This window comes from Pempheris klunzingeri, chromosome 11 (assembly GCF_042242105.1).
Source record: "Pempheris klunzingeri isolate RE-2024b chromosome 11, fPemKlu1.hap1, whole genome shotgun sequence".
In the NCBI taxonomy this organism is placed as follows: Eukaryota; Metazoa; Chordata; class Actinopteri; order Acropomatiformes; family Pempheridae; genus Pempheris; species Pempheris klunzingeri.
In genome coordinates, this window is record NC_092022.1 from 16,789,680 (window position 1) to 16,814,513 (window position 24,834).

The 24,834-nt window shown below is 42.7% G+C and overlaps 1 protein-coding gene across 2 annotated transcripts in view; it reads left to right on the forward strand.

Moving 5' to 3' along the window:
• iqsec1a (IQ motif and Sec7 domain ArfGEF 1a) overlaps positions 1-24,834 on the forward strand; it is a 90,095-nt gene that overhangs the window by 21,675 nt on the left and 43,586 nt on the right. For both annotated transcript variants that reach the window (XM_070838829.1, XM_070838832.1), the window contains exon 3: positions 2,683-2,790. In XM_070838829.1, the coding sequence (XP_070694930.1) occupies positions 2,683-2,790 (108 nt within the window). The remainder of the gene's footprint in view (positions 1-2,682; positions 2,791-24,834) is intronic.

A 24,834-nucleotide genomic window follows, 5' to 3' on the forward strand; every position in this document is an offset into this window, starting at 1 on the left:
CTGCGCTCTCTGCAGCTTTTATTTCCCTCTTAATTCTCCGCAGAGAGTTTGGGAACCAGAGAGCCAGGGATTATAAACCTCCCCGTTATTGTGGAGATGACAATGAAGAGAATACAGATTTGCTCGGCTGCTGTTGTGGAGGTCACAACCTCTCTTCAAGTGTGTCTCAAAACAACACTGGTAAGCAAAGTGTATCCAACCAATTTGAACATTAATGCAGGCTAACTTGTTGTTGTGTTCGGTGTAAACATATTGTGGAGCCCTTTTACAAAGCAGAATGACATGCCAGGCAAATTAACTTAAATTTTCAATGGGAACACAGAAACTGCACTCCTGCAACTTCTTTTGCTTCTAACAGATGAGGCATTTGCTGAAATGGCTACAGAGCTGCACTTTCCTACCTGCAGGCAGGACATTTCTGTAAAACGGCACAATGTGTCGACTGAACTGTGCTTAATTCAGACAGAGATCTAACCTAAAAAGAGCTGGCCGGTCCTCCGGTGCAGTGACAGTGCATGTCGGGACAGCTGAACTGATATTTGTCTGCTGGGACGACAGGTGACGGTGCTGTGTTTCAGAGCCGGTCTAGTCCTGTCTCTCACCCTCAGCTGGCGCTCTCCGCAGGGATCACACAAATCGTCTTCTCTCATCTACTTTGCCATCTCTTGTTGCTATGGAGAGCTAGGCTCAACTTCAACGGGTAAGACACCGAGCCTGCTGTCTTCGTCCTTGTGTGAGTCCCTTTTGACTGAGAAAACTGGATTTCAGGTCTTAATCAAGCAAAACAGTTCCCTCCACAGGAGTTAAACAAAACACAGCGTGTGCGTGCATGTGTGGTGAAAGAAAGCAAAGGCAGTGAAGGACGTGGTCTTAGATCATCTCTCCCCGGGGAAAACAGCTGCCTTTTTTTTTTTATGAACTGTGGCTTTTTGTGCATCAGTCAATGCACTGACGGGTCTTTAACAAGGTCTGAGTATCTGACTCTGCAGCACCATCAGAGTAACTAATGGAAGAACGGAAGAAAATTCAGACTAATTCAAGGTTCACAGCTCCCAACTCAGCCAGAGTAGAGACATTAGCATTCTTTAAATTAATAATTCATTATGCCGAAACAGCAGCAAATGGCAGCAGCCATGACACAATTAGCCATTGGTATTAGTCAGGGCCTCAGAGCTGGATTTTTCATACAGAGTCTGAGTACCAGCTGTGTTAAAGACTAAACGATACTCATAAAATTCTTTTACATAATGTACCACTGTGAAATAAAGCGGGAAACTGAATCTTATGGAATTTAGTTTGAAATATGGTTTTATTTCACTGGGCAATTAGCAATTATTACTTCGACATATGTGCATCGTGAATTATATCGGCAGCTCAGACCATCATCATAGGCCGTAGCTTTCCGTGCAAAGCCAGATGTGGCTTTTTTTTGATGAAGACTGAGAAAGATGAGTGGGCTGCTGGTGTTTGACTGCAAGTTGACAGCCTGAGAAATGTGCCTGGCCTGTCTGAGACAGCCACCACAAAGGTGACACAGCGCAGTGAAAACCTTAACAAACAATAGATGAAAGAGAAATGTCTCTGAGGAAATGGTGTCCAGTGGAAGGAGATGAGAAATGTCTAAGCAATGATCAGTAGAGGACAACAGTGCTTTAACTGCAGTACAGTGAACATGGGCCGCCGTATGAAGGCACACAGAAACCTTCCCCATGGGCAAAACTGTGATATGTTCACAATTCATGAGCTAATTTTACACGTGGTCGGCCAGTCTTTGATTTGATTTATGGAAGCAAAATTAGAGGAAAAAAATGTGTGAATGATAATGTATTAAACGTATATTAATAGTTGTCCAACATATGTTTGGTAATATGATTAAAGTATACAAGATAAAAAGTACAAGCTAAAAATATAAATGCACTTAATTACTACTTAACAGCACTGTCAAGTGCACCTAAGTGGTAAAGTAGTCTTAAAATATTCATAATTACGACTAAGAAGAATTTAGTTTTGTTAAAGGGTCATACAAGCCAATTAAAAGGAATTTAGATTAAAAGTTTTTAAAAGTCATTGAACATGTGTTAAACTAACTTCCAATTAGAGATGCTTTTTTTCTGATCTATGGGATTTCACATCAATGCACCAGACCTTTTTAAAATCGTTCTCTGGTTCTATCAAAAGGCCACCCGACAATCATGTACCAAAATCAGAAGTAGTCAGTCATCAGCAATATAAACTGTATGTGTGTTAACGGACCAAAGCACACAAACACTTATCTGGTCTTTAGGCGAGTTATTTAAGTACTTCACAAGCTCAACTCTACTTTGCTTTCAAGTGATATTAGCAAGTATTGTGTGCTGTGTGGTTAGTAGTTTGAAACCAGTCGTGTTTAGGATCCTTTGATGTAATTCATCCTGTAAAGACTCCAATGCTGCAAAGAGGAAGCTACAAAACAGAATTTGATATCATTCCTAGTTTGTGATACGACTGAAGTGTAATGCAGTGCTGCTCTAACGTAGTCTGTGAAAGATGAAGCACACAGAGGTAAAAACATCAAAGTCGCCAGCCCCCCAGTGGGAAACCTCTGTGGAACAAAATGGCTGATTTTAATGCAGAGCAGCCATATGATGTGTAAAGGTGTTTTGCCCTTGTATGTCAACAGTAATATGATTTGTCCTTCTGCAGGAGACATGCCTCCCTGCCCGTCGAAGTCACAGAGAATCCTGGGAGGTTGGTGTCTGCAGGCCGCAGAAGAGTCGACCCCTGCCGCAAATGGAAGTCGGCTTCTTTTGGGTACAGTAAGATATTATTTTTATGATTGCTTGCTCAATGTTTGTCCCATGAGCACCACAGCATTTATTTATATTTATATTTATATTTATATATATATATATATATATATATATGAGTCTTTGCTGCTGCTCTCCAGTCATCAGCTTTTTATGACACAGCAGTTTCAGTGCTGCAATGTTTTCCGAAGTGTACAATGAACTCCAGTGGCCAAAATCCGCTGCAGGAGAAGATCATTAGGCTCAGCCTTAATGAAATATGATCCCTGCGTATGTGAGCCTTTATTGCTGCTCACTCATTAGCCTGTGCAGCGCTCGGAGCTTGAGAGAGTCTCTCAAAAAACAAGGAGAGATGAGCGCAGACAGCTGCATCGGTGGGACGGACTAAGAGGGCTTCAAAAGGCTGGAGAGAGTTTCAAAGACGCCTCCTAGTGCTGTGTGTGCTTCATCATCAAAAAGCAATGTGTGCCTAATCCATAGCCCACTTTTGGCTCATGTGCAGCCCAAAAATAAATCCCAGTGCATAGTGGGAACGTGTTCTATTTTTAAAGAGCAGTGTTCAGGAGTTTCTGATGAGTAGGAACATCTGTGGGTTGTTTTTAGTCTTTAGTATGGCTGCAGAAATGAGAAATTTGCTGCTCCTCTCTGATTAATACCTCACTCATTTGTGTTCTCTATGATCGTCCCCTTGTGATTGTTTCTCTGTAAGTAATTTTCAAGCACAGCTGAAAGCTAATAGGTTAAATGGATCATGACTGTAAACAAGATGATGGCTGTGATCAGAGGTTGATTGTTTTCCTCCCCAGCTCAGCAGCATTGCTTGCTTCTTTTTAGGCTCACCCGTCTCACACAGACACTATAATCAACCCCCAATCACCAAATGGTGACTGTGCACAGAACCATTCCCCCATTAGATATCTGATCATTTTCACTCTGCTGTTTTATCTTAGGTGGTTGCTTCATTACTGTTTCCCAGAGGTTATCTTTAAAATAGACGGTTTCTGTTGAATATCCTGTTGTAAACTGTAGTGAAAACCAAATATAGCTGCTTGAATCACGTAGAAAACAACAATGTGGACCTCAGTCACAGCATATCTTAGACTTGCTTTTAGCCATTATTGTTTCTATAAAGACAGGAAAGTACCTTTTAACATGAGGTAGCAAAGGCCCTTTGACAGATTTGAACCCAGGATGTTGCTGTTATGTGGTATGCACTGTAGACCACTACGTCCCTAGAAAACGACAGATTTCACATTGTTTCTGGGGGGAAAAAGTTGAGTAATCATTCTCCACTGAGGCAGTGGGGCTGTGTGAGGCTCTCAGTGAGTGATTGATCTTTTTGACCGTATTTTCAGACTGTGTTTGTGTGGCATTAGCGGGAAGGAAGGAAGTGAAATATTAATTATTGTGCCATTTGTGAGCTGCTGTGCTGTGCCCCGCAGTTTGCTGAGTCACTCCACTTGTTTTTCAGATGATTTGAATAAGCATATCGGAAATTTTCAAAGAAAACTTTAATTATAGGAAGTGTTCGTAGTTGTTGCAGTATTCAGCAGAAATGCCTGTTGCAAAAGAGACTTCTTTCGTTATTGCAGCCCATTTCATTTAGGCCTCGGCCATTTTCACACATCTGTCACATCTCTGACTTTGGAAAGCAAGTTAAAGAAGATAATAGGAATTAATGGGGCAACTTTGTTGTTGAAGCAGAGTCTGGCTCGCTCAACATGTTTAATGCCAAAGTGGTGGGGATCTCTTGGGACCACCGTTCAGAGCAAGCAGATCGGCTGCTAGACTCTAATAGCCGAGCCACACCCCAGGGATCCGCTTGAATCATCGCTTCTGCTGTATGTTTTTCCTCTTTCTCTTTATTTGTTTCTTTCTTGCCGTCCACCTCTCTTTTCTCTGCCTCCTGAAGTAGCATTTGATCAACTGTAGAGCTACACAGGAACTGTAATTGCTTAGATGCGATAGCTCATTTCCCGTGCCTGAATGTGCATATTTGAGTCAATCTAGTTAACTAATGATGCAGTTGTTGGATCGCTGGTTAGGATGATTCTTCGACTAAACCCGCTAGAATGATCAGCATGAGGAGCGATGAGTAAATTAGCTCAGAACTGCAACAATAAGCCCACAAACCGTTTAAATTGATTGTGTTCACTTCACTGCCACCAGAGTGTAATAACAAGCTCATCCAAGTGCTTTGAACACAAAGGGAAACTTGTCTCACCAGGTTTTGTGATTGCAGGATTTGGGTTATGTAATTTAGAGGACAGACCACACAAACATGCAGTAATTGCAGACAAAGAGATAAGAACATTTTTTGCCAAGTTTTTGGACTAGTGGGCTTTTTTAAAGCTGACTACTCCAGCAGACTTTTTTCTGGCCGACCAACTGTTCGCATTTAAGAAGCTGAAATCAGAGAACATTACTTTATTACTTTCTGCTTGATTAAACAGCTGTAGCAATTAATCAGCTCTGAAAAATATTGACTAATTCATTCACCAAATGATTGCTTCAGCTCTAGTCTCATTCAATTAACCAAACTGTGCACGTTTTGTTAAAAACGCATATCTCAATACGCGCCATTTGCAATTTTAACACTGATCCAGATGACAATTGAGAGAAATTGAGAACAAAAATCCATTGGCTGTGGGATTAAGCACCTTGGACGGGGATATGTTCCTGTTAATGTGACTCCAAGGTTTCACACACGAGCACACACTGTTATCATCTCCCAGTCAAATTACTGAGCCTGTTGATGCCTCCGGTGCAAAAGAATATCTGAACCTGAACAGAGGTGGAAGATTACCTGACCTCTATCAGAATAACCCACATCAAATCAGCAAACATGTTCCACAAGGTGTTTAATGTCTTTCTATTCTTGACTTGCCTGCAGTGCTCATACCAGCACAGTCAGTCAGCGGCAGGCAATAAACTCGGGCCTACACCCGAGAGTAGAGAGGGAGAAATCATAGCAGGAAGAAATGTAAAGCATAAAAGAGTTAAATGTTAAAACAGTGAGAAGAGAATTAATAAAATGAAAGACGGTGAATTACTTTAAGAGATGAATTATAAATTGGATACTTCAAATGCTAGTAACAAAAACGGCCAGTATAAGAAAAATAAGTTAAAAATGGCTCCTACATGTTCTGTTACACTCAAGTCAGCTTTATTCAACTTAATTTAGTTTTAACAACTGATGTACAGCAGTGAAGTACAGCAAGCATACCAGCCTATGATAATAGTCTGACAGAAATATTCAGTTACATAGTTTCCTGCAAGGTACTCGACTCCCTTCCCTGGGGCTGTACCTACTGAACATGCGGTCAGCATTACAATCAATTATGAAGTCTCTAATTTTCAAAATATTAGTTTCCTCTTGGCCTCTCTTTCACTCACAATTATTTCCTCATGTCTTTCTCTGTAATGACTTTCCCAACTCGAATCTTCCGGAGTCCGTTATGAAAGGAAACCCATTGTGAGAAATATCTCATGTTTGTGGCTATTGTAGTCTTTGACTCATTTCTACTGCTCTCCTGCTTGTATTGTCCACCCGTGACTGCTGTGTGTGGCGCGCTCTGCAGCAGTGAGAGGTGAAAGCAGGAAGTGTGTTTACGTCAGGTTGAAACAGTGAAAGTGGAGCAGCCATTCAGGCCAATAGGGATGCAGGACTGCAGCTTACTGTGAACCAGGATAATTGCTCTATACGGTCTACTGAGAAGAAAAGACTCTGAATTTATCCAAAGGCATGTGGCTGTAACTTGAAAGGAAATGGAACAAAAGCAGCTTATTATCTATTATATGACCAGATCTGATGTCGGAATATGGATGACTTCATCAATAGAGGAAAAAACAACTTCCTCTATCTTTGGCAGTTCCTCAGCACCATTAAACCACATAAAGAAAAGGCATGTTTTACTGTAACTGAGCTGCTGTATTCACTGCCTGCAGCTGCCTTCTAGTTCAGTCCTGTCCAGAGTCAAGACCTCTCTGCACCCATCAAACCTGGCAAAAGGCTGAATGACTGCTTATAAATACCCAAGATGCTCTCATATTCCTTTTTCCTCACTTCACGCCTCTCTTTTGATTCCCTTTTTCTCCAGATATTCTCTTCTATCTTCCACTCAATCAAAAAAACATCTGCTTCTGTGTGTTCTTTCACCCTCTTTGACCCGTTGATCTGCTCCTCTCTCTTTCTGTCGCCTCTGTTAGGAAAACACACTCCTGCCTTGATTAATAGATAGAGTCAGCGGCTTTACAGAGGTAAAGGTACGGCTTGGCAGTCATGGAGAAGTATAAATCTTTCTGTTAGCATTTACATCCCTCTCTTATAGCTCCCATGGTATAAACAAAAGGTCGTAAATCTGCTAATATCACACTGCTCTGTTTATTTGTGTTCTACGGTCTGATTTGGCATCTGACCGTTAGGGCAGATCTGAACCAAGAGCTCTATTTCATGTATAAATAATTCAGATGCGTAATGATATTCATTATGGTGAATGACAGAGCCTGTGATTATCTCCGGGCCCTCTAATAATACCACTGCAGAGCCTATTGATTCCAGGGAATGGTGCGCGTTCACGGGATCACAGACCCCCGGCCTGCCTGCTGCAAACAGCCAGCGTTTTATTTGCTGACAGTTGGAGGCAGGAAGTCCGCTTCACGAGGCTGTGATATAGCTGCAGGGGTGAATATGGCAGACAAGTGACGCATTACTATGTGTAGGTTCATGAACTCTGCAAACGTGTCTGTTATTGTATGTGTTCCACCGCTGCATTGCCCGTCTGTAAGGCCTTGGCGATGTTTGAGGTCATTTGGAAAGGGGCTTAACGACACAGTAAATATTTATTGAATGTGGCAGCAAACAGTCCTTGGTAAATGAAGGAGCTGTTGTTGTGTGCAAGAGTTAGTGCTGGTTTAAAAAAGGCAGCAATGAAAGTGCCTTCCGCCTCCCATAAAATTCCAACCAATAGTATGAATTCTTTCTTTATTGGCTCCTTTTATTTACTGCAGTTTAGTATTGTAAAGTTTTGATTTCACCAGATGGGAAATCACAACTGCACAATGATTTAATAGGCCTATGAAACAGAGAGCCCACTTCCATAATGTGTTTGAACTCTTGGGAAAGCTCTAGCTTGTCTTTGAAGTTCCCAGCTTCTGTTTCGTCATCGCATTTTCCAAGACTTAATTAACGGCTCCATGCTGCGCTGTGAGGATGGATCACTGGAAACACAGTTTTGATTCTGGTGTGCACGCGGCCATGTGGCTTATGATAAGTTGCTTTGACTCTGACTAACAGAGGACAATGTGAGGCTCTTTGCGCCATGTGCTTTTCACTTCACTCAGTTCTGCTGTTGATCCTTTTGGCCGAGGGAGAAATTTGTGAGTGTCTGTTTTTGCGTGTGTTGCTGATCTGCGGCTATGCCTTCATTGTTTTGCATCGACACAGCAGAGCCACACATCAACAGTGTCAAGACACAACGCAGTAAAGGCTGGCCAGCAATCAGTTGTGAGAGTACTTGTTTCGTAGCTAGTCTGAGTCCCTGTGCTATTTAAAGACTCAAGATAGATTTGAATTGATACTGCGTCCAAATGTTCCGCTGATGATTTGATATTAGATTGATTCCACAAGTGCAAAATGTTTGTTTACAAACATTAAAACACTCAACTTTTTCCTCTTTCTAATCACATCTTTTATTTCAAGTGAAAATGTCTCATTCGAAATGGCAAAAATTGCAAAAACACCTAGGTTGTATTGAAACGATTCGTCGTTCAAACAGATGGATGACTATTTAATCACAAGATTAGTCATTTGCCAGAAATTTTGCCTCCCAAATGTGACAGTTGACTGCTTTTCTCTGTTTTATGTCATCGTAAACTGAATACCATTGTGTTTTGGACTGACTGAAAAAAAACAAAAAAAAAAACAAGCATTTTAGACGTTCTTGAGAAACCACTATGTGCGTTTCATGTTTTATTTCTAGCATTTTACAGGCTAAATTGGTTACTTGAAAAGAATCTCAGATTTTATCAATAATTATCTGTGGCAGGCCTTCACACAGGACTACATCACTTGATACACTTAAGTGCACCTTAGTTTCGTAAAAAAGAACGTACTGTACAATTACTCATTTTGTGTGTTTATGTGGGGAAAAAATGATGTGATGTTGTTTAAGGTCTGCTAGTGTGGCGACTTGTGAAGATGTTTCTTTGTTCTATTCAGGCTGTTCTGTGCTGAATCAAAGACGAACTGTGAATCAGTGTGGAGGGACAAAATTACATTCACTCTGTATTAAAGCCTGCAACTCATTGTAGAAGCACTTTCTGTTATATTGGTTAAAATTCTCATAACGGCCCAACAGAAATCATCAAATTAAATAGTTTAACAAAATAGTGAAGGAAAAAAATTAGCTGTCTTTGGCCATCACAGGCTGTTATAAACCAAATGAAATGATTGGACGTCCCACCTGTCTGTCTACCTACACACCTGTCTGTTCCCATGAGTGCAGACAGAGCGCTCCACTCTGCTAAAGCTAGCGGACTAGTCGCTCAAGAGTGGCAGAGAAAGTGTGGCTAAAATTTTAATTACGGCTCAGCATCACACTGTGGTGAGTTACCCAACAGGAAGTACACACCCACTGAGCAGAAGAGCGAGCGAGAGAGAGATCCCGTCATTTAGTGAGCTAACAGCACAAAGCACAGCCTCTGAGCCCAGTGAGCAGCTGTGAGCTCAAGGTAACATTACGTTTGTGACGGCTGTCCTTTATTAATCAGACTGAAAAATTGAGGCTGTCAGCCAGCGCTTGTGTACAGAACTAAGGCGCTGGTGGCCGGTCTTCTCGTCACTATCGTGGACTTGTCCTCCAGCAGCAACATTAGCCAGGCAGCACATGTTCATGTGTTGTTAGGGAGTGCTTTGGAGGAAAGCCTGAGGGGTATTTTCAGTTGGATACTATCTAGCTACTCTCACTGGTTTCTCCAACGTTGCAGACTCTGCCTTTAAGCCTTAATAACCAAGATGTCCTTTGATGAACTATGAGCACATGTCCCACTAGCAGCTCCAATCATAAACCTTTGAATCACATATCAGCCAGCAGACTTTCACAGTAATTATCCCTGACATTATCTGTGATGTGGTCGTGGCCAAAGACATAGTACACTTGTGAAATATTAATCACTATTTTTTTCAGCAGATGAGAAAAACCTCATTGCGATCTGCTATCTGTATGCATGAAAAAGCAGCTTAATTATAACAACATGTGTATTTTTGTGCTCCTCTTCAGAGAGGATGGTGTTTGTGTAATGTGCAATGTGCCTGGAGTAAATGCATCCCTTCAACAGTAATAAAAAGACAGCCAGGTGTGTATGGAGACAATTCAAGTGTGACCGTGGTGTGATTTTTGAAAGCCTTTAGGGGATACAAGCGCAACCGATGCACCTCGAGCGCAGTGAAAATATGTCTGAGCATATTTTTTTCTCAATCAATGCTTTCCCTTCACTCTATTACCCACTGTGGCTGTCCCTGGTAAAGTAGATACAGTGAGAGATTAGTGATACAGTGCGACTCCCTCACATGGCTTATCCTCTCATCAGCTCCACGCCACAGTAATATCAGGCAAAGGGGCCACTGAGCGCCTCAGATCAAACTCCCAGTCTGAAAGGAGACATTTTCAATTCCATAGTTCTGTATCGCTGCTCAGATTGAGCAGAGGGAGGGCTCCCAGGGATGAGGTGAGGGAGCCAGGAGTAGCACGCTTATCCCCAGAAAATAGGACCGGAGAGCATGATCGCTTGTTCTCCGCTGCTTTTTGAGCTCTGCTTCTCAAAAAGAAGGATTTGTCTGTGTATGGGCAATGAGATATTAACAAGATGCTGCTGCTGCTGAATGTAAGATCTTGGGGGAGATCTCCTACGAGTGAAAGTGCAGATGACAGAGGGATTAGGTTGTGATAGTAGAATGGGCCATAATAAGCTTAAAAGAAATGTACAAAAGCAGCACAACCTGATCAAGGAGCTCTGGACTACCTTTATGCCTTTTGCACATGTGATATTGGATCGTGATGGCATAATAAATACTAAATCACCTCCTCATTGGTCTTTGGCTTAAGATTCACATGTAATACATTGGAAAATACTTCAATATATTGTTTCAGTCAAGAGGGACCACCAAGAGAAAAAAGTTAAGGGCTTATTATTTGCAGCATAAAATAGTATGTAGGATGACATGGGTGGTTTAGTAGTAGATTAGATATAAGGCAATGGAGAAGTTATTTCCAACTCATGCTACTTTATACTTCCACTCTACCATCTCTATCCGACAGCTACATCCAATCGTTACTTTCTAGATTGACGATTCTACATTAAAAACATGTAAGTTTATAAAATAGAATGCATTGTTAAGATTAAACATGTGGTTCTTAGTCTTTTTGGCTTGTCAACCCTTAGAAAAAAGCTGTTTGTAGTTATCTCATTTGAGGCCCAAAGAGGAAAAATTATCCAACATATGACCCAAAAAACAAAGATTAGAGAACAGTCTGAAACATCAACACAAATTTGTGCAGCAGAACTTCGTTTTTTTCTTCTTCCCAAATCATCTCACCACGCGTCAGATTTATCTAGTGACCTTTTGGAGGGAGGTTGGAAACCACTGGGCTGAATGACTGAATCTAAAATGATCAAAACTTCCTTACACATTGTTGTATCTGCATTAACAATCTCATCATGTTATATACAATAATATCACATGAGTCATTTGTCTGCATAATGAGTGCTTTAGCTTTTGCTATTTCATATGTTTTGCTCCATATACTTTTTTCTATTTAAGCAACATTTAAATGCATGACTTTAACTTACAATATTAGTATTTTTTTTAGATTGTAGTAGAGTGCCAGTGTTGCTACAGCGTCACATCCATATTACTAACACGAGCTCATCGAGACATTTTAACGTCTGCGATGGCCTCAGCAGAGGCCTGAGGGGTCAAGAAACAGTTCTGTCTGTACTCCACAGTCAGAGGCAGAGAGGCAGCCCTTTGTTTGGCCTGCTATGAAAAGCTCGTCTGTCTTCTGCCTCTGATGTTCTCAGGCTTGAGGCCAAGTCAGTGACAGAAGGAGCCTTTGCACAGCGCTGTGCCCTCTGCCAGAGAGCTCCAGAGAGGCTGTGCTGCGTTGTGACATGGAAAACAGTAGGGAAGATAAACCTCTCGCCCCACACGTCCTCTGTGTAGGGTGGAGAGGTCACTATCTCAGGGGAGTTCAGTTTTTCCAGCTGCTGACACTAATTGGAATGGTTGTAAAAATGTTTTTGTGGAAAGAAAAGTTTCTGGGTGTATTTTTAATCAAAGCAAGTTATCGAAAACTGAACAGAACAACTATGAAATAACTGTAGGTAACACGGGCTGTGATGTTTTTGATTTTAACTCTAGTGTGTACCTCCTGGGGTTTAGTGCACTAAACCCCGCCTCTTTTTTACTTAAATATAGTATGTCAAATCTGAATGTGTTTGATCGATGTCACTAAATTAAACATGCTACATGTGTTTTTCCTCGTTTGGTCTGCCACATGTGACACAAAATAACCGTCCTGAGGGGAATGTTTTCCCAGCATCAGTAATGGTGTTGATCAGACTGCCGTTGTTTAAGCAGAGGAGATGACACACTGCCATCTTGTGGCTTGTAGCTCCCGGTGCTCTGGTGAATATCTGCGTCTCTCTCACTTTCTCTTCCTGATGCGTTTGAAATGAGGTGAAGTCTCATGAGAGGAGAAAGGACCCCCCTGCAGAGCAGCTCAGCTGAGGACAGAATAGTGCTTCCCACTGTTAGGCACACACAGTTCCACCAGTATTGTTGTTCCTACGTGTTGTGCAGATGCATACAAAACACTGCACAAAGAACATACAGTCTCTGTTGTTCATGCCTGATAAGATCTAAGGATGCTAGCCACCCTAAGAGGAAAAACAGAATGTGCTTTGATGGGAATCAAGTGTTGCATCAGTTTTGAGAAGTGTACAGAACTTGTTGTTTTGTTACCTCCAATAGTTGTATGTGTCTGTTATCTGTCTTTATATCAGCAAAAGCAACTCAGCAGAGACTGACAGTTGATTCAGCCAGAGACGAGCTATGTCAGGAAATTCTGTGATTTTCAATTCCAGCTGAATGACTGAGAGTTTTTGTTTTTGGCCTCTTGTCCATTTTACAACAACAACAAATTGATACAGCAACAACTAAACTAATAGTGCTACATCTAGAAATTATTTTCACCGTAGAGAAGTGAGTCATTACGCTATGAACCCACTACTTGTCTGGTCTATTAAATGTCAGAAAATCCTCCATCATCATTAACCAGACTGCAAGAGGCCGAATCTTTAAATGCTTTTTTTTCCCCTTTCTTTCTACTGAGACCCACAATGCAAAACCAAACGATTATCAATTTACTATCACAGAAGCCAAACAAAGACCAAACAAGACCAAATTACTGGGTGTTAAATTAGATTATTTACCGTCTCGTTCTAATCAGATTGATAACATTGTTTCCTTGATGGGGAAAGGGCATTGCGGTTTCAAGTAAATGTTCTGCATACGTTCCATCTTCTGTTATCACTGACTCTGTCACATTTGCAGAACTGTCCAGTCATTTCGTCAAGTGCTGCTGAACTCAAAAGACTTCAAATTGCACAGAACAGAGCAGCCAAATTAATTATTATTTAGCACTGGTTTTTGTCACAGGCATAATGGTGAGCACTGGTGATCTGGTGGTGTCATGTCCACGAACAAATTCTATGATGAGCGCTGTTCCTCATTGAGCTTTTTCTGCTTGAATTACCAGTATGCTTCCCACCAACATCAGACCGATCAAAAGCAGATTTTCTCTCAAAAAGCCACTTAAACAAAGAGATTGCTTTAGCTATTGCTGTTTTAGAGCCTTTAGAGTTTTTATTCATAATGTGTTGTACAATTGCTGCATCTTTTTGCAGAAACTGTTTTGTTTCTGTTTAGTGTCCCCACTAAGACCACTTTGTGGAAGCTATCAGGGAATCAAATGAGGAATATCCTATCAGATGTACATTTAGTGAACGTGAGCTCACTACTTAAGTTCTCCAGTTGGCTCCCTGGTTAAGAGGATAGACACGAGGCAGTTTGGTAGGAACTCATCAGTACTGTATGCAGTTCCTGTGACCGTTAACAACCCTCTACAAGTGAGTGTTCTTTGTGTATTCATACAACACACGTACATGCATCTGTGCATGTTTTGGGTGCTGCACACAGAATCCTACGGCCATAGTCCTAGCAGGCCACATCATGCATTCAGGCCAGCTGGATTAAAAGGGGCCATATGGTGACAAAGGAGAGTGTGGAGGTTAGAACAAGGAGGCCAACGTATGCAATATTTGTACATCTAAAAGGCCACATAGCAACATGTCTTGATGTGTGCAGGGCCTCAGTAAGCCAGAAAATAAAGTGGCCCTTTAAACATCAACTCCAGCGTTTATAAATGTGCGTGTGCTTGAGTTTGTTTTCAGTGTGTGTGAGAGTGTGTAAGTGTGGAGGTGGGAAAGCCTGCTCTTTCGTGTTGAAAAACGTATCGCTGAAACCATGAATTTAAGGTTATTTGTCAATTTGAAAGAGCATCTTGCTCGCCGCCCTGCTCCTCTGCCTGAGTGTGTGCCCTGACTGCTAACACACTGCGCAAGGTTTGCAGATACACACTCGGTGAATGGAATGGAGCTCCCTGCTGCCTCCGTCAGAGCCCCTCCCCCCCACAACCTTTCACCTTGCATGCACACACACACACACAGAGGACCTGGAGGTTGCATTACATGCCAAGCTTCGGTGTAAGAGTTTTACAGGGACACTTCTCTAATTAACTGTCTCTGTGCCACAGGCTGACATTATAAGTCCTATAAGACTGCGATATTTAGTATGTTTTGTAACTGAACATTTTCAATAGAAATGTCAATTGTGTTAACCTCATGACCTCGTCTAAAATGGCAAAAAAAAAACCTTAAGGTTTGTAATGGGGTTGAATAAAATGAGGGTGTTTCCTTCACTTAACTAGAAAAGTAGATTTAATGGCAATCTCCATATTATGAGATATATGTGATGAGATATATTATAGATGAGAATATTGTGTAGTGGATATCATGGCTGGATGCTGGCCCAAAAGCGTGGGGTACATTTCATGGCAGCCTGGACAGATGTTGGTGAAAGATCTTGCTCTGGATATGTGGATATGAAGTGTTGGACAATGTTGGAGTCAGAAATAAATATACAGGGATTCCACTTCGCACTGACAATTGTACACAAACAAGTACGCATATGCACACAATGACTCAGTGACGACAGGCGCATGTCAGAGCTGGAGGGATCAGTGCTTGTGCTTGATAATTAGAATGTACACAGCCAGCGTAATTGCACCGAGATGACGCACATACACAATTAGCCACTACACAAGTTCATTAACGAAAAGACAAAAGGTCTGACAGTACTAGTCACCTTGGCGTTAACACTCATCTACTGCACAGTGTGCCATCGAGTCTGCCCGGGATGAAACACATCCTCCCCTGGAGACTCTGAGCTATCAGCTATCTACTGTGTGTGTGCGTGTGTGTGTGCGTGTGTGTGTGCGTATGTGCGTGTGTGTGTGTGTGTCCTGATGAGAGCTCGTCTCCTTAGACACTCTCCTACCTGCATGCCATCCCACTTTGGACGCTGTTACCTGGTGAAAGTATCAACAGCACCATCCATTTCCTAATAGGGTTGAAAGAAGCCACACTGCTGTGCACTATCTGCAGTTTGTGTTCATTTAGACCCCCTTTGCAGCCAAAACTTCAATTTGCCCCCAGAATTAAGTTGGAATCTGTAGTAATGTTGCCTTATTCCTGCTCAATATTTCACGCTTCATTTCTGGTTTTGGCATCACTTGTACGTGATGCAATGTCTGTGCAAGCTGCAAAGTTTCTATTTGACTAACTTTGTGTGTCCAGACTTCACCTAAATATTTGCTTTCCTTCTTATTATTATTTCTGAAATTTTCTCATCTCTTCTGTAGTGTGTTTTTTTTTCTCCAGACATAATTATCCAGAGCTATGCGGCATCTTTACCTGTTTGCACCCTTCCTCATCAGACTAGAAAGCCTCATCTGCTTTGAAAGGCAGTAAAAAGAAACGTGCATCCATTCCAGAGGAGAGAAAGATGGAGAGGGAAGGTGGGGGGGGGAGTATGTGAGAAGAGAAATGGGAAAGGAGAAAGAAAGAGAGGAGAGAGGGAGTGAAAACAAAATGGGAGGGAGGGGAGAGAAGGCATAATAATGAGCCCTACCTCTGACACATCCTCCTGTTTCTATGGAGACCAAGGAGCCAATCGTGTGGCCCTGCTGAGGACTGTACTACTCAGAGCAGATAGGAGGGTGGAGAGCGGTGAGTTTGTCAGGGGCTGTTGCCCAACAGCCCCAGCAGCTCTCCTGCAGGTTGTGTCCTCTGGCTTTGCAATTAGGGGGCGGGGGGGCAGCCTCCCTGCAGCCGCCACGCTTTAAACCCAGAGGCTTCTCATCAGTGCTTAACAGACAGCTCCTTTAGCTTCTGGGCTCTGTGACACCCCTCCTCCCCTCCTCCTCTTCCTCCTCCTCCATCACCATCACCAGCCCCCCACCCCCACCCCCTACAAGCCGCCAGCCTCTTGGACGCTCCTCGTTACATCACACACACTGCTCTGTGGCAGCCTGTGTTTGTGACTGGGAGGGAGAGGGAGAGTGAATGTGAGTGAGCCCGTGTGCGCACACCATCCCACCGTCGAGTCCCATTGACCAGCATACAGGATGGACAAACCAAGCGTGTGGCGCGCCGTGGTGAGCAGCACGGACCCCAGGCGAACGCGAGACCCCGGATCCCACTCAAGCAGACCAGGTTCTGCCATGGGTTACAGGCTCTACGACATGTGAGTAGCATGTTCAGTGTGAATGCTGTGAGAGGCAGACAGGCGGGCTCGCCTTCCTAGGCGGCACTGGTGTAGCTCCCATTCATGGAGATAGGAGTTGAAGTGGGTGGTGGTGGAGGAAAACACGGTGTCTACCTCTCCAGTGTCTCTGCTGAGTCACTTATGGCATCCAGACCTTGCTCTGTGCTCTCATGTTCCCTTCCTGTGCGCTTAGTAAACAACGTCTCTCTCCTGGGGAGGGGCGGCGAGGTGGAACATACATTTGTTTGAGTGAATGAGATCCTAAAATTTCGCCGCGATGAATGATGAAACCTGCGTGTTGTTTTGTATTTGGGAGCCCACAATTATGACTAAAATCACAACAGAGTCATGTGAGTGATGGTTTTAAAGCCTCGGGTGGCTGGGAGAAATGACTCATTTCAGGATGATGCTGTGACAGCTCTTACTGGGCACATGAGTTCCTCGCAGCTTCTGCCGTATATTTGTGGGTGTGAGTGTGTTCTTGTGTGTGATTGGTACAATGTGTATATGTGTTTGTGTGCGAGTGGCGCTGCTAGTGTTTGTGTGTGTGTGTATGTATAAAATGCGGCTGGGTCTGAGCTGTTATTTTTGGGACGGTGATGAGTCCTACAGTCTTTGTGTGGAAAGCTTGCGTCTCCACTTCACTAAATCAATTCTCAAATCTGCAGGGAGGAAATATGGACGCAATTAAATTTTGTTGCTTTTGTTTTTTGTTTTTTTTGTTTGTTGTATTTTTGGTATCATCCTGTGCAAGGTTTGTCTGCACTTAATCTACCCTTGCCTTGTACTCAACACCTTCAAGATTTAGCTGAATAAGCATTCTGCTACCTTGTTTCTCCGCGGAGGCACATTTAAGTTTGTTTTATTTGTTATAGTGTGTGTAGTCTGCACCACTTTGGACCTTCTTTGGATTCCTTTACAGCCCCCCAAGTGTAACCATTTTCACACATGTACTTACCAGCTGGTGCATAACGTTGAGCTGAATTACCCTGTCATGTCATGATCTAATACCATACATGGGGATCAGTCATCTTAATGAATATGAGACCTTCACAGGGCTCCACTGAGTCCTTCACAGGCAATCTGCCCCTGCCATTCCCAGTCTTGTCTCCATGTGCATATGAATGTATGAATACGTTCTTTAAATTCTCATGCTCCTTTAGTGCAGCACTAATGTAATTTCATTCCATGCCTCATTCTGTTTTTGTTGTTGCATAATACGCAATTGAAAATCTGAATCTGTCTGCAATTCTAAGAGAGCGGCTGACTTATTTCCTACCCGTTTCCTTCCAGCTTTAGTCCCAAGAAAGCTTTGACCACAGAAAGTCACATGACTGGGCTGAGGGGCAGAGCACAGGGAGGTGAGAGTGTGGTGCAAATCGATGACTTTGTGAAACATTCGCTGTTGTTGTTAGGGGACAGAGGAGATGTGCTGCAGATTGACACTAATGTGTTGGTTTGACTGTCTGTCAAACAGACTGAGACTCAAAGTGTATAGCCAGTGCTCCTTTAATGAGGAGCTGGAGTGGGATGAGTCTGCTCTGTTGTAAATGTCACTTCTTCATTGCTGTCAGGCCCCAGTCCCTCTGGAATTCTAATGCTGTGCCTTTAACACCGGAGGGCCAAGAGAGGGATATCGTGGGCTTAGCCAAAGGCTTTCTTGGCCTTTAAGGATACTACACTCCACTACTCTGGCCTGAAGGGATGCAGAGGGTGCCTTAGGTAGAATGCTCTAAAATACGACAAGATACATGAAGTGTATTTTGATCAGTCTAGCACAGTGGAGCAAACGTGGATGCCAACTCATGTGTGTTCAGGCAGGCGGAAGAAAGACCAACTGAGGCATTTACAATAAGTAATCAAACCAGGTCTGTTAGTGCTGCCATGTGTTAAGCAATTTTGTAAGGAATTTAGGTGGGTGGTTGTCATACAGTTTTACTGGTGCAGAGTACCACACAGCGAGGAGAGAAACTGTATGTTCACACTGCACATGTTGTATTTTGTGCATTTTAAGTGGTCAAATGGTATTGCTAAATTTACTTTCTTGACTTGTTTTGATTATGACATAGATCTGTAGATACTCGTTGTTCAGTAGTTGTTGGCTTGTGCATGAAAAAAGGAAAAATCGCTTTCTAATAATATGCAATTAGTTCCAGATCTTGAAAGATATGCATTGGAGTTGAGATGTGCACGTCTTTTTGCAAAACCAAACGCTTGGTAATCCTATTGTCCGTGACATTACCATCCAGGAGGTTTGATCTTTGTGCATGGATTATTTTCTGGGATTCATAATCACTTTCCTGTGCTCAGCACAATGAATTTATAACATTGCACAGATAAGATGGCCAATAAACATCAAGGGGTGTTAACCTTCATTGAGATAATGTCATGCATTCTCAGAGGGCATTCATGCCATAAAGCTGTTACAGCAGGAATGCCCATTTCCCATTATTGGCTGAGAGATTCTTAATGCAATGCCCCTGTTTAAGTGACGGCAGCGCTGATGAAAAATGGAGTGCGTCACCAGAGCTGTAAGGCACTGACAGCACATTCCTCCACTTGGAGCCTGAGCCTTTGACAGCATACTGTGCTAGGTCTGCAGACTGAGAGAGAGCACAAAGACAACTGCCAGCGTAGCTCCAAATATGCCTCCAGTGGAGACAGCAGCTGTAGGACGCGTGCCGCTATCGCATGAGACAACAACTGCTTACAGTGCATCCCATTGCCAGCACATGGGCTGGCACAGAGCATGCTGTCAGTTCATGTAGCATCAGTGGATGGGGGCATAATGTAACAGAAGTGAGAAGTGAGTCACTAGTTAAAGCAGAGATACGTGATGTGTGTGTGTGTGTGTGTGTGTGTGTGTGTATATATATAAATATATAAGATAGATAGATAGACAGATATATCTATATCTCTATAGCTTATTTATTGATCTCTTCATAATGGTTTTAACAAATAGAGAGACTTTCACGCCTTAACATTTCCTCTCCTGCTCCTTCAATAATGTTCACAGCTGGACACACTAGAGCAGGATGAATAGATGAGAATGGATCATGTAAGGGTATATCATAAGGTATTTTCACAGAGCAGATGCAAAGAGAGCTGCAACACTACATCAGTCTGTCAAGTCATGCAGCCCACTGTACCGTACTGTACCACACTGTAACCAGTGCTACAGCAGCATGCTGGCTTTTGCCAAAACAACACAAACTTGGCTCAAGCTGAGCACAGCCCGCTCAAAGGCTGTCATTTGCGCACTAAAACATCGACAGCTGGACATCTGTAGGCTGGCACGGAGTTTTCAGTGGCTGTCTTTGCAGCTGGAGCTGTGTCAGCCATGTGTAAGGATTATCAAACCAATGGGAGTTGTTTGGCTCTCAGGGGAACATCTCAGTGAGTTAAAGTTTCCTCGGGGGAGCAGCTAGTCCCGATGCATCCGTGGTTTCAAACAGCCCATAATAAGCCCCTGCCTTTGCCAGTAGCAACGTCAGAAGCGACAGCACAGAGGAGAGTTGGGTGCATCAGAAAAGGATGCATCTCCAGAACATTTTGTTCCCCTGGCAAAAATAAAAACAGATATGAGGATATGTTTATCAGCAACAATGTTATATAATAACAACCATACTAAGATAGCGCTGGTCATGTTATTTCCATGGTTTTCTGTTTACTGTTTCATAATTTCTAAAAAAAAAAAAAAAGCTGCAACTTTCACGCTTACTGACTGGCCCATACTCATAGAGCGTTTTCTCTCTGTACATGTTTTTCGCTTTCATGACTCTGGTATTTCTGTGTGTGCTGTATTTGCTTCCTTCATACAAGACATGCTAATCCTATCAGGGATTTTACATGGTGAATCATCGTGATGTGTCAACATTGGCTCCATCATAAGCCTGTGCACATCATTCAGCAAATCATATAATTCATATGATTATTAAAGAAGATGCAACCAGGTCATCTCTTTCATAATATACTTGAGTGTGCTTTTGTCAAATGCAGCCTGCTGTGGTGAACATGTGTGCCCTGCTGCTGGTCCTGCATCTTAGTGTACCCTCTCTGACAGGGAAGACAGTCCTCTTCATCAGTTCTGATGCCTAGCCTCAGGTTATGAAAGGCCTTCAAGATAGCTGGCAGAGACTGAATGACTGTGGGGTCCATCTCCAACCAGCCACAGAGGATTTTCTTTCTTCCCTTTTTTTGGTCTCTTTTTCTTCGCCTTGCTGATTGTCTGCGCCTGTGCTTTCTGCTTTTAATACAAAGCCAAAGCGGGAGGAGTGAGTCTGCTGTTATTATGGATCTCTCCCCTCCTCATCCTTATATGTCTTTCCCTCTCTCTTCCTGGTTTTGTCTCCACACATTCTTTCTCTCCCCCTCTTTTGTTCTGTCCCTTTTTCCTCTCCACCTATCTTCTGCATGGCTGCTTTCAGGCTGGGGGCTAAACAGCTGTACTGTACGATCTGTGTGATGCAAGAGCTGGTGCTCTGACTGTGCTGAAACTTTCATATAGGATTTTTTTCCCTAAAGCACCCTCGTAAAACGATATGAGATCATATTATCTGCCCTGTAGTATAAACTAACATGCTAGTCAGATAATCCTTTGTGTGTCTGCCTCCTTTTTTGGGGATAATGGTATCTCCCTGCCGACTGCAGGAATTGTGTTTTTATTACAAATAGAAGAGGAGACATAACTGTGGGACACATCAGTGAGGCCCATATACAAGTTTTATAGTATAAATCACCATCATAAATCATCTTGATGTTCAGTTTTATCCTGCATTTTCCCTGCAGCCGTTGGAAACTGTTTAATAATCTAAAAATGCATGTTGTTGTTGTGTGGATGTTTTCAAGTCGGCCACTAGAGACCTGAGATCTGCCATTTATTGAATGCTTCTCTGATGTGGTATGAATAAAAAATAGATTGTAAAATTCCGTGATGTGTTTTGTTGATGTACTCTGATCCTTATTCCACCGATCACATCAGCTCATTGGCCCCTAAAGCTTTGAAAGCGTGGAAGCTACTCCAACCTGCCACCAGGGGGTGAACTTCTCTAACACATCCTTTTAGACAGGCTGTCCTTCACAGAGACATCACTGTGAGCTCAGGCTTTTCTGTGTACTTTAAGTCCTTGTTATTATGATGTCTTTAGCATAGATTTTTTTTGTACAACAACCTTTTTCCTTGTTCTAGCTTCTACCGTGGTAACTATTTCTAACGGTATCCATCTTTCTTGTTTGGTCGCCCTTTGAAAGGATCAGTTTGGGATGAAGGCCTAAATGGACAAAAGGTCAGGGTTAGGGTTAAGCCTATTTTCCAGTAAGGTTCTTTGTGGGAAGGACGGCCACCCTGCAAACAACTCAATTTTAAGGTCCACCCTTAACTGACATCTTCTTGCCTTGCGTCTGTCTGCGCAATCTTTTACACTCTCCAGGTTTGTATCGGTGCATTGTTTCTCCAGTGTATTGTGCAAGCTGAGTAGGACTCCCTGTCCACTTCTTTACATTCAGCTCTCAGCTTCACGTCTTCTCACATGCCGTTGACCAGAGGATTTCTCTGCAGCAGGCCATTTTCTATGAGGTGCTTATTGACTGCACGTCTCTCTCTCAGAGCAGGTCATGGTGAAATCTTCAGGGCAGCTTATCAGTGATTGTCTGGGTCAGTCACAGGGAGAAGTGGGGTCCTGGCACTGTAATGCTCAATATCAGCCTGGATCAGTGTGCTACAGCGTGACAATCAGAGCTTGTCACAAGGCTTTCCACATGAGGTCATTTATTCAGATTGATAGCCGAACAGATATGATTGACTGTCTTTTACAGTCTTTTGATCTCTGTGAAACAGAAACAGATACGTCAATCCACCTGCAGTGCAGTGGGCATCTTACTCAGGAAGGAGGGAAATATCTGCCATATTTTTATATGCTCACTATGCTTTTTGCTCACATTGGCTTACAAACACATGCATTTGTTAGCTTCACTTGACCCATTCCATAAGCGACCTTGACTTTGACCTCTGCGGGAATTCACTGACATTGGTTTTCGAGGTTTATATTGACATCACAAAGGTCGAAAAGAGCATAAAATTATTGGTGACAGGATGAGTCCTGGTGACCTACCAGGCTGAGGCTCTTACCATATAAAACTGTAGCCCTAAGGTCCCACATTTGAATCAGTCAAGCACCTTTGTTGCATATTACTCTGCTTCCTCTATTAGTTCTGTTGCTTCCCACTCATATCTGTTTAAAAATAATGTCTCTAAAAAAATAATTGGTAGTGAGTAATTTGTCAGTGGAAACACCCTGTCAAACACTGAAAAATGCTGATGCTAACTCACAGCTAAGGTGGAGGCATGCATTGTGATAAGTGGAAAGAATGTTAATTTAGCAGACATTTTAAAGAACACACACACACATCAGTTCCCCACACAAATGGACACGTCAGTGCATGCCATGGAGAGCAATTTATCCATCTGCTTATTAAATCATATCCTGTTGTGCTTGTATACACACAGATTACAAAAATTTACAGCTAGTAAAAACAAATAATAGCCTGTCATGTGTGCTTGAATCAGAGCCATCTGTGTTTTATGCCAGTCAGTGCTGCAATAATTGCTCCTCTTTGCCTTTGACAGAATCTAGTATGTTCTGCACACAGAAATCGTGGGGTTTCCACCCACACTCACCACTGAAAGCAACTTTGCATAAATTAGAAAGGGGGAACTAAAAGGGTTCTCTATCTGGCATGACCCACGTGAGTAGATCATCATGATGAACCACAGCCCATAACATGCTTTTGGAAATGGTGAGAGAAACGTTTTTAAGTGCCGTCGCCTACATTTTAAATGCAGCCTTTACTGAGGTTGGGGGATTTTTATCTCCAGCGCTATCTCCTCCATCTCCAAATATTATCTGATGATCTGCTCTAAATGTATCTTCACATCTCAACAAGTGAGCTGTAACCGCTAAAAGAGTGCAGAAATTTCAACAGGAAAATAATCACGCATGTTACGTAGGGAGACTTGAGATGTTTGAATTTTTCATCAAGACAAATTGAGATGAAGAGCACAGATAAAAGACTCTATATCAGTGTGTGGTCACTTTCTGTGAGATGTGTGTAAATCAGGAGGCCTGAATTGTGACTAAAGGCTGCTGAATGGTGTGTAGATTAATTAATTCCTTAGTGTCCCCGCTGTTCACACAGGCTCTCAGTATAGCTTTTGTGCTGCTCTGAACTCTCTATATGTAGGCTTGGGAAAACAGAGGGGCTTCCTCTGTTTTCCCAAGCATGCATATTGTGCCAGGGGGTGTTTTGAAAAGAGTCATGTGGAGATCACGTGTCAGAAAAAACAGATCTAACTATACCAATTAGTGTATTAATGTGTAAATACACTCGCACATTAATGCATGTTTGTTTATTTGTGTGCTTGTGTTTGTTTATGCGGCTCTGCTTGTTTGTGTAAATATGCAGTATTTTCTGTGTTGTGTGTGCTTGGACACTGACAGTGGCTGAATATTGATGAGAGGCCCCTCCACACCTCCTTTCCCATGACTGGGACTGGGTGGCACTGCAGCGTGGCACTGCATCTCAGGCAGAGAAAGAACAGCACTGTGCTTGTGTTCAAATGCAAACCCCCCCTTTTGGCAAGAAAAGAGAGCAACTACGTCTTATAGCTCTCTTAAGCACTGCAGCACATTTTATCATGCTTGTAATGAAGACAGACACTTCTTTGATCCAGGTTTAACATACTGGCCTTTACAGAAATTCAATTTAACACCATTCTTTCTGCAATTGCGCTGTTCATCTCTCAGCCTTACAGGTTAATTCAGTTCATGAATCACTCCATCGTCATTTGTTCAAGCAATCCTGTGTTTCCTGTAATCCATTCCTCCCTTCCTTCACCAGACACTGATAAAACACAAGGACGACTGAAGCTCATATTTATTTGAACAAAGCATGTGCATAAACTCATGTGGTCATACAACATTGGAGGAGCCCCTCCCAGGTGAAAAGCCGACCAATCACAGGTCGCTGTGCTAGGCTTCCATTTGAAGCTTCAGTAGTACGGTAGTGTTGCCCAGCAACCGGAATCGGCACATTTCTGGGAGG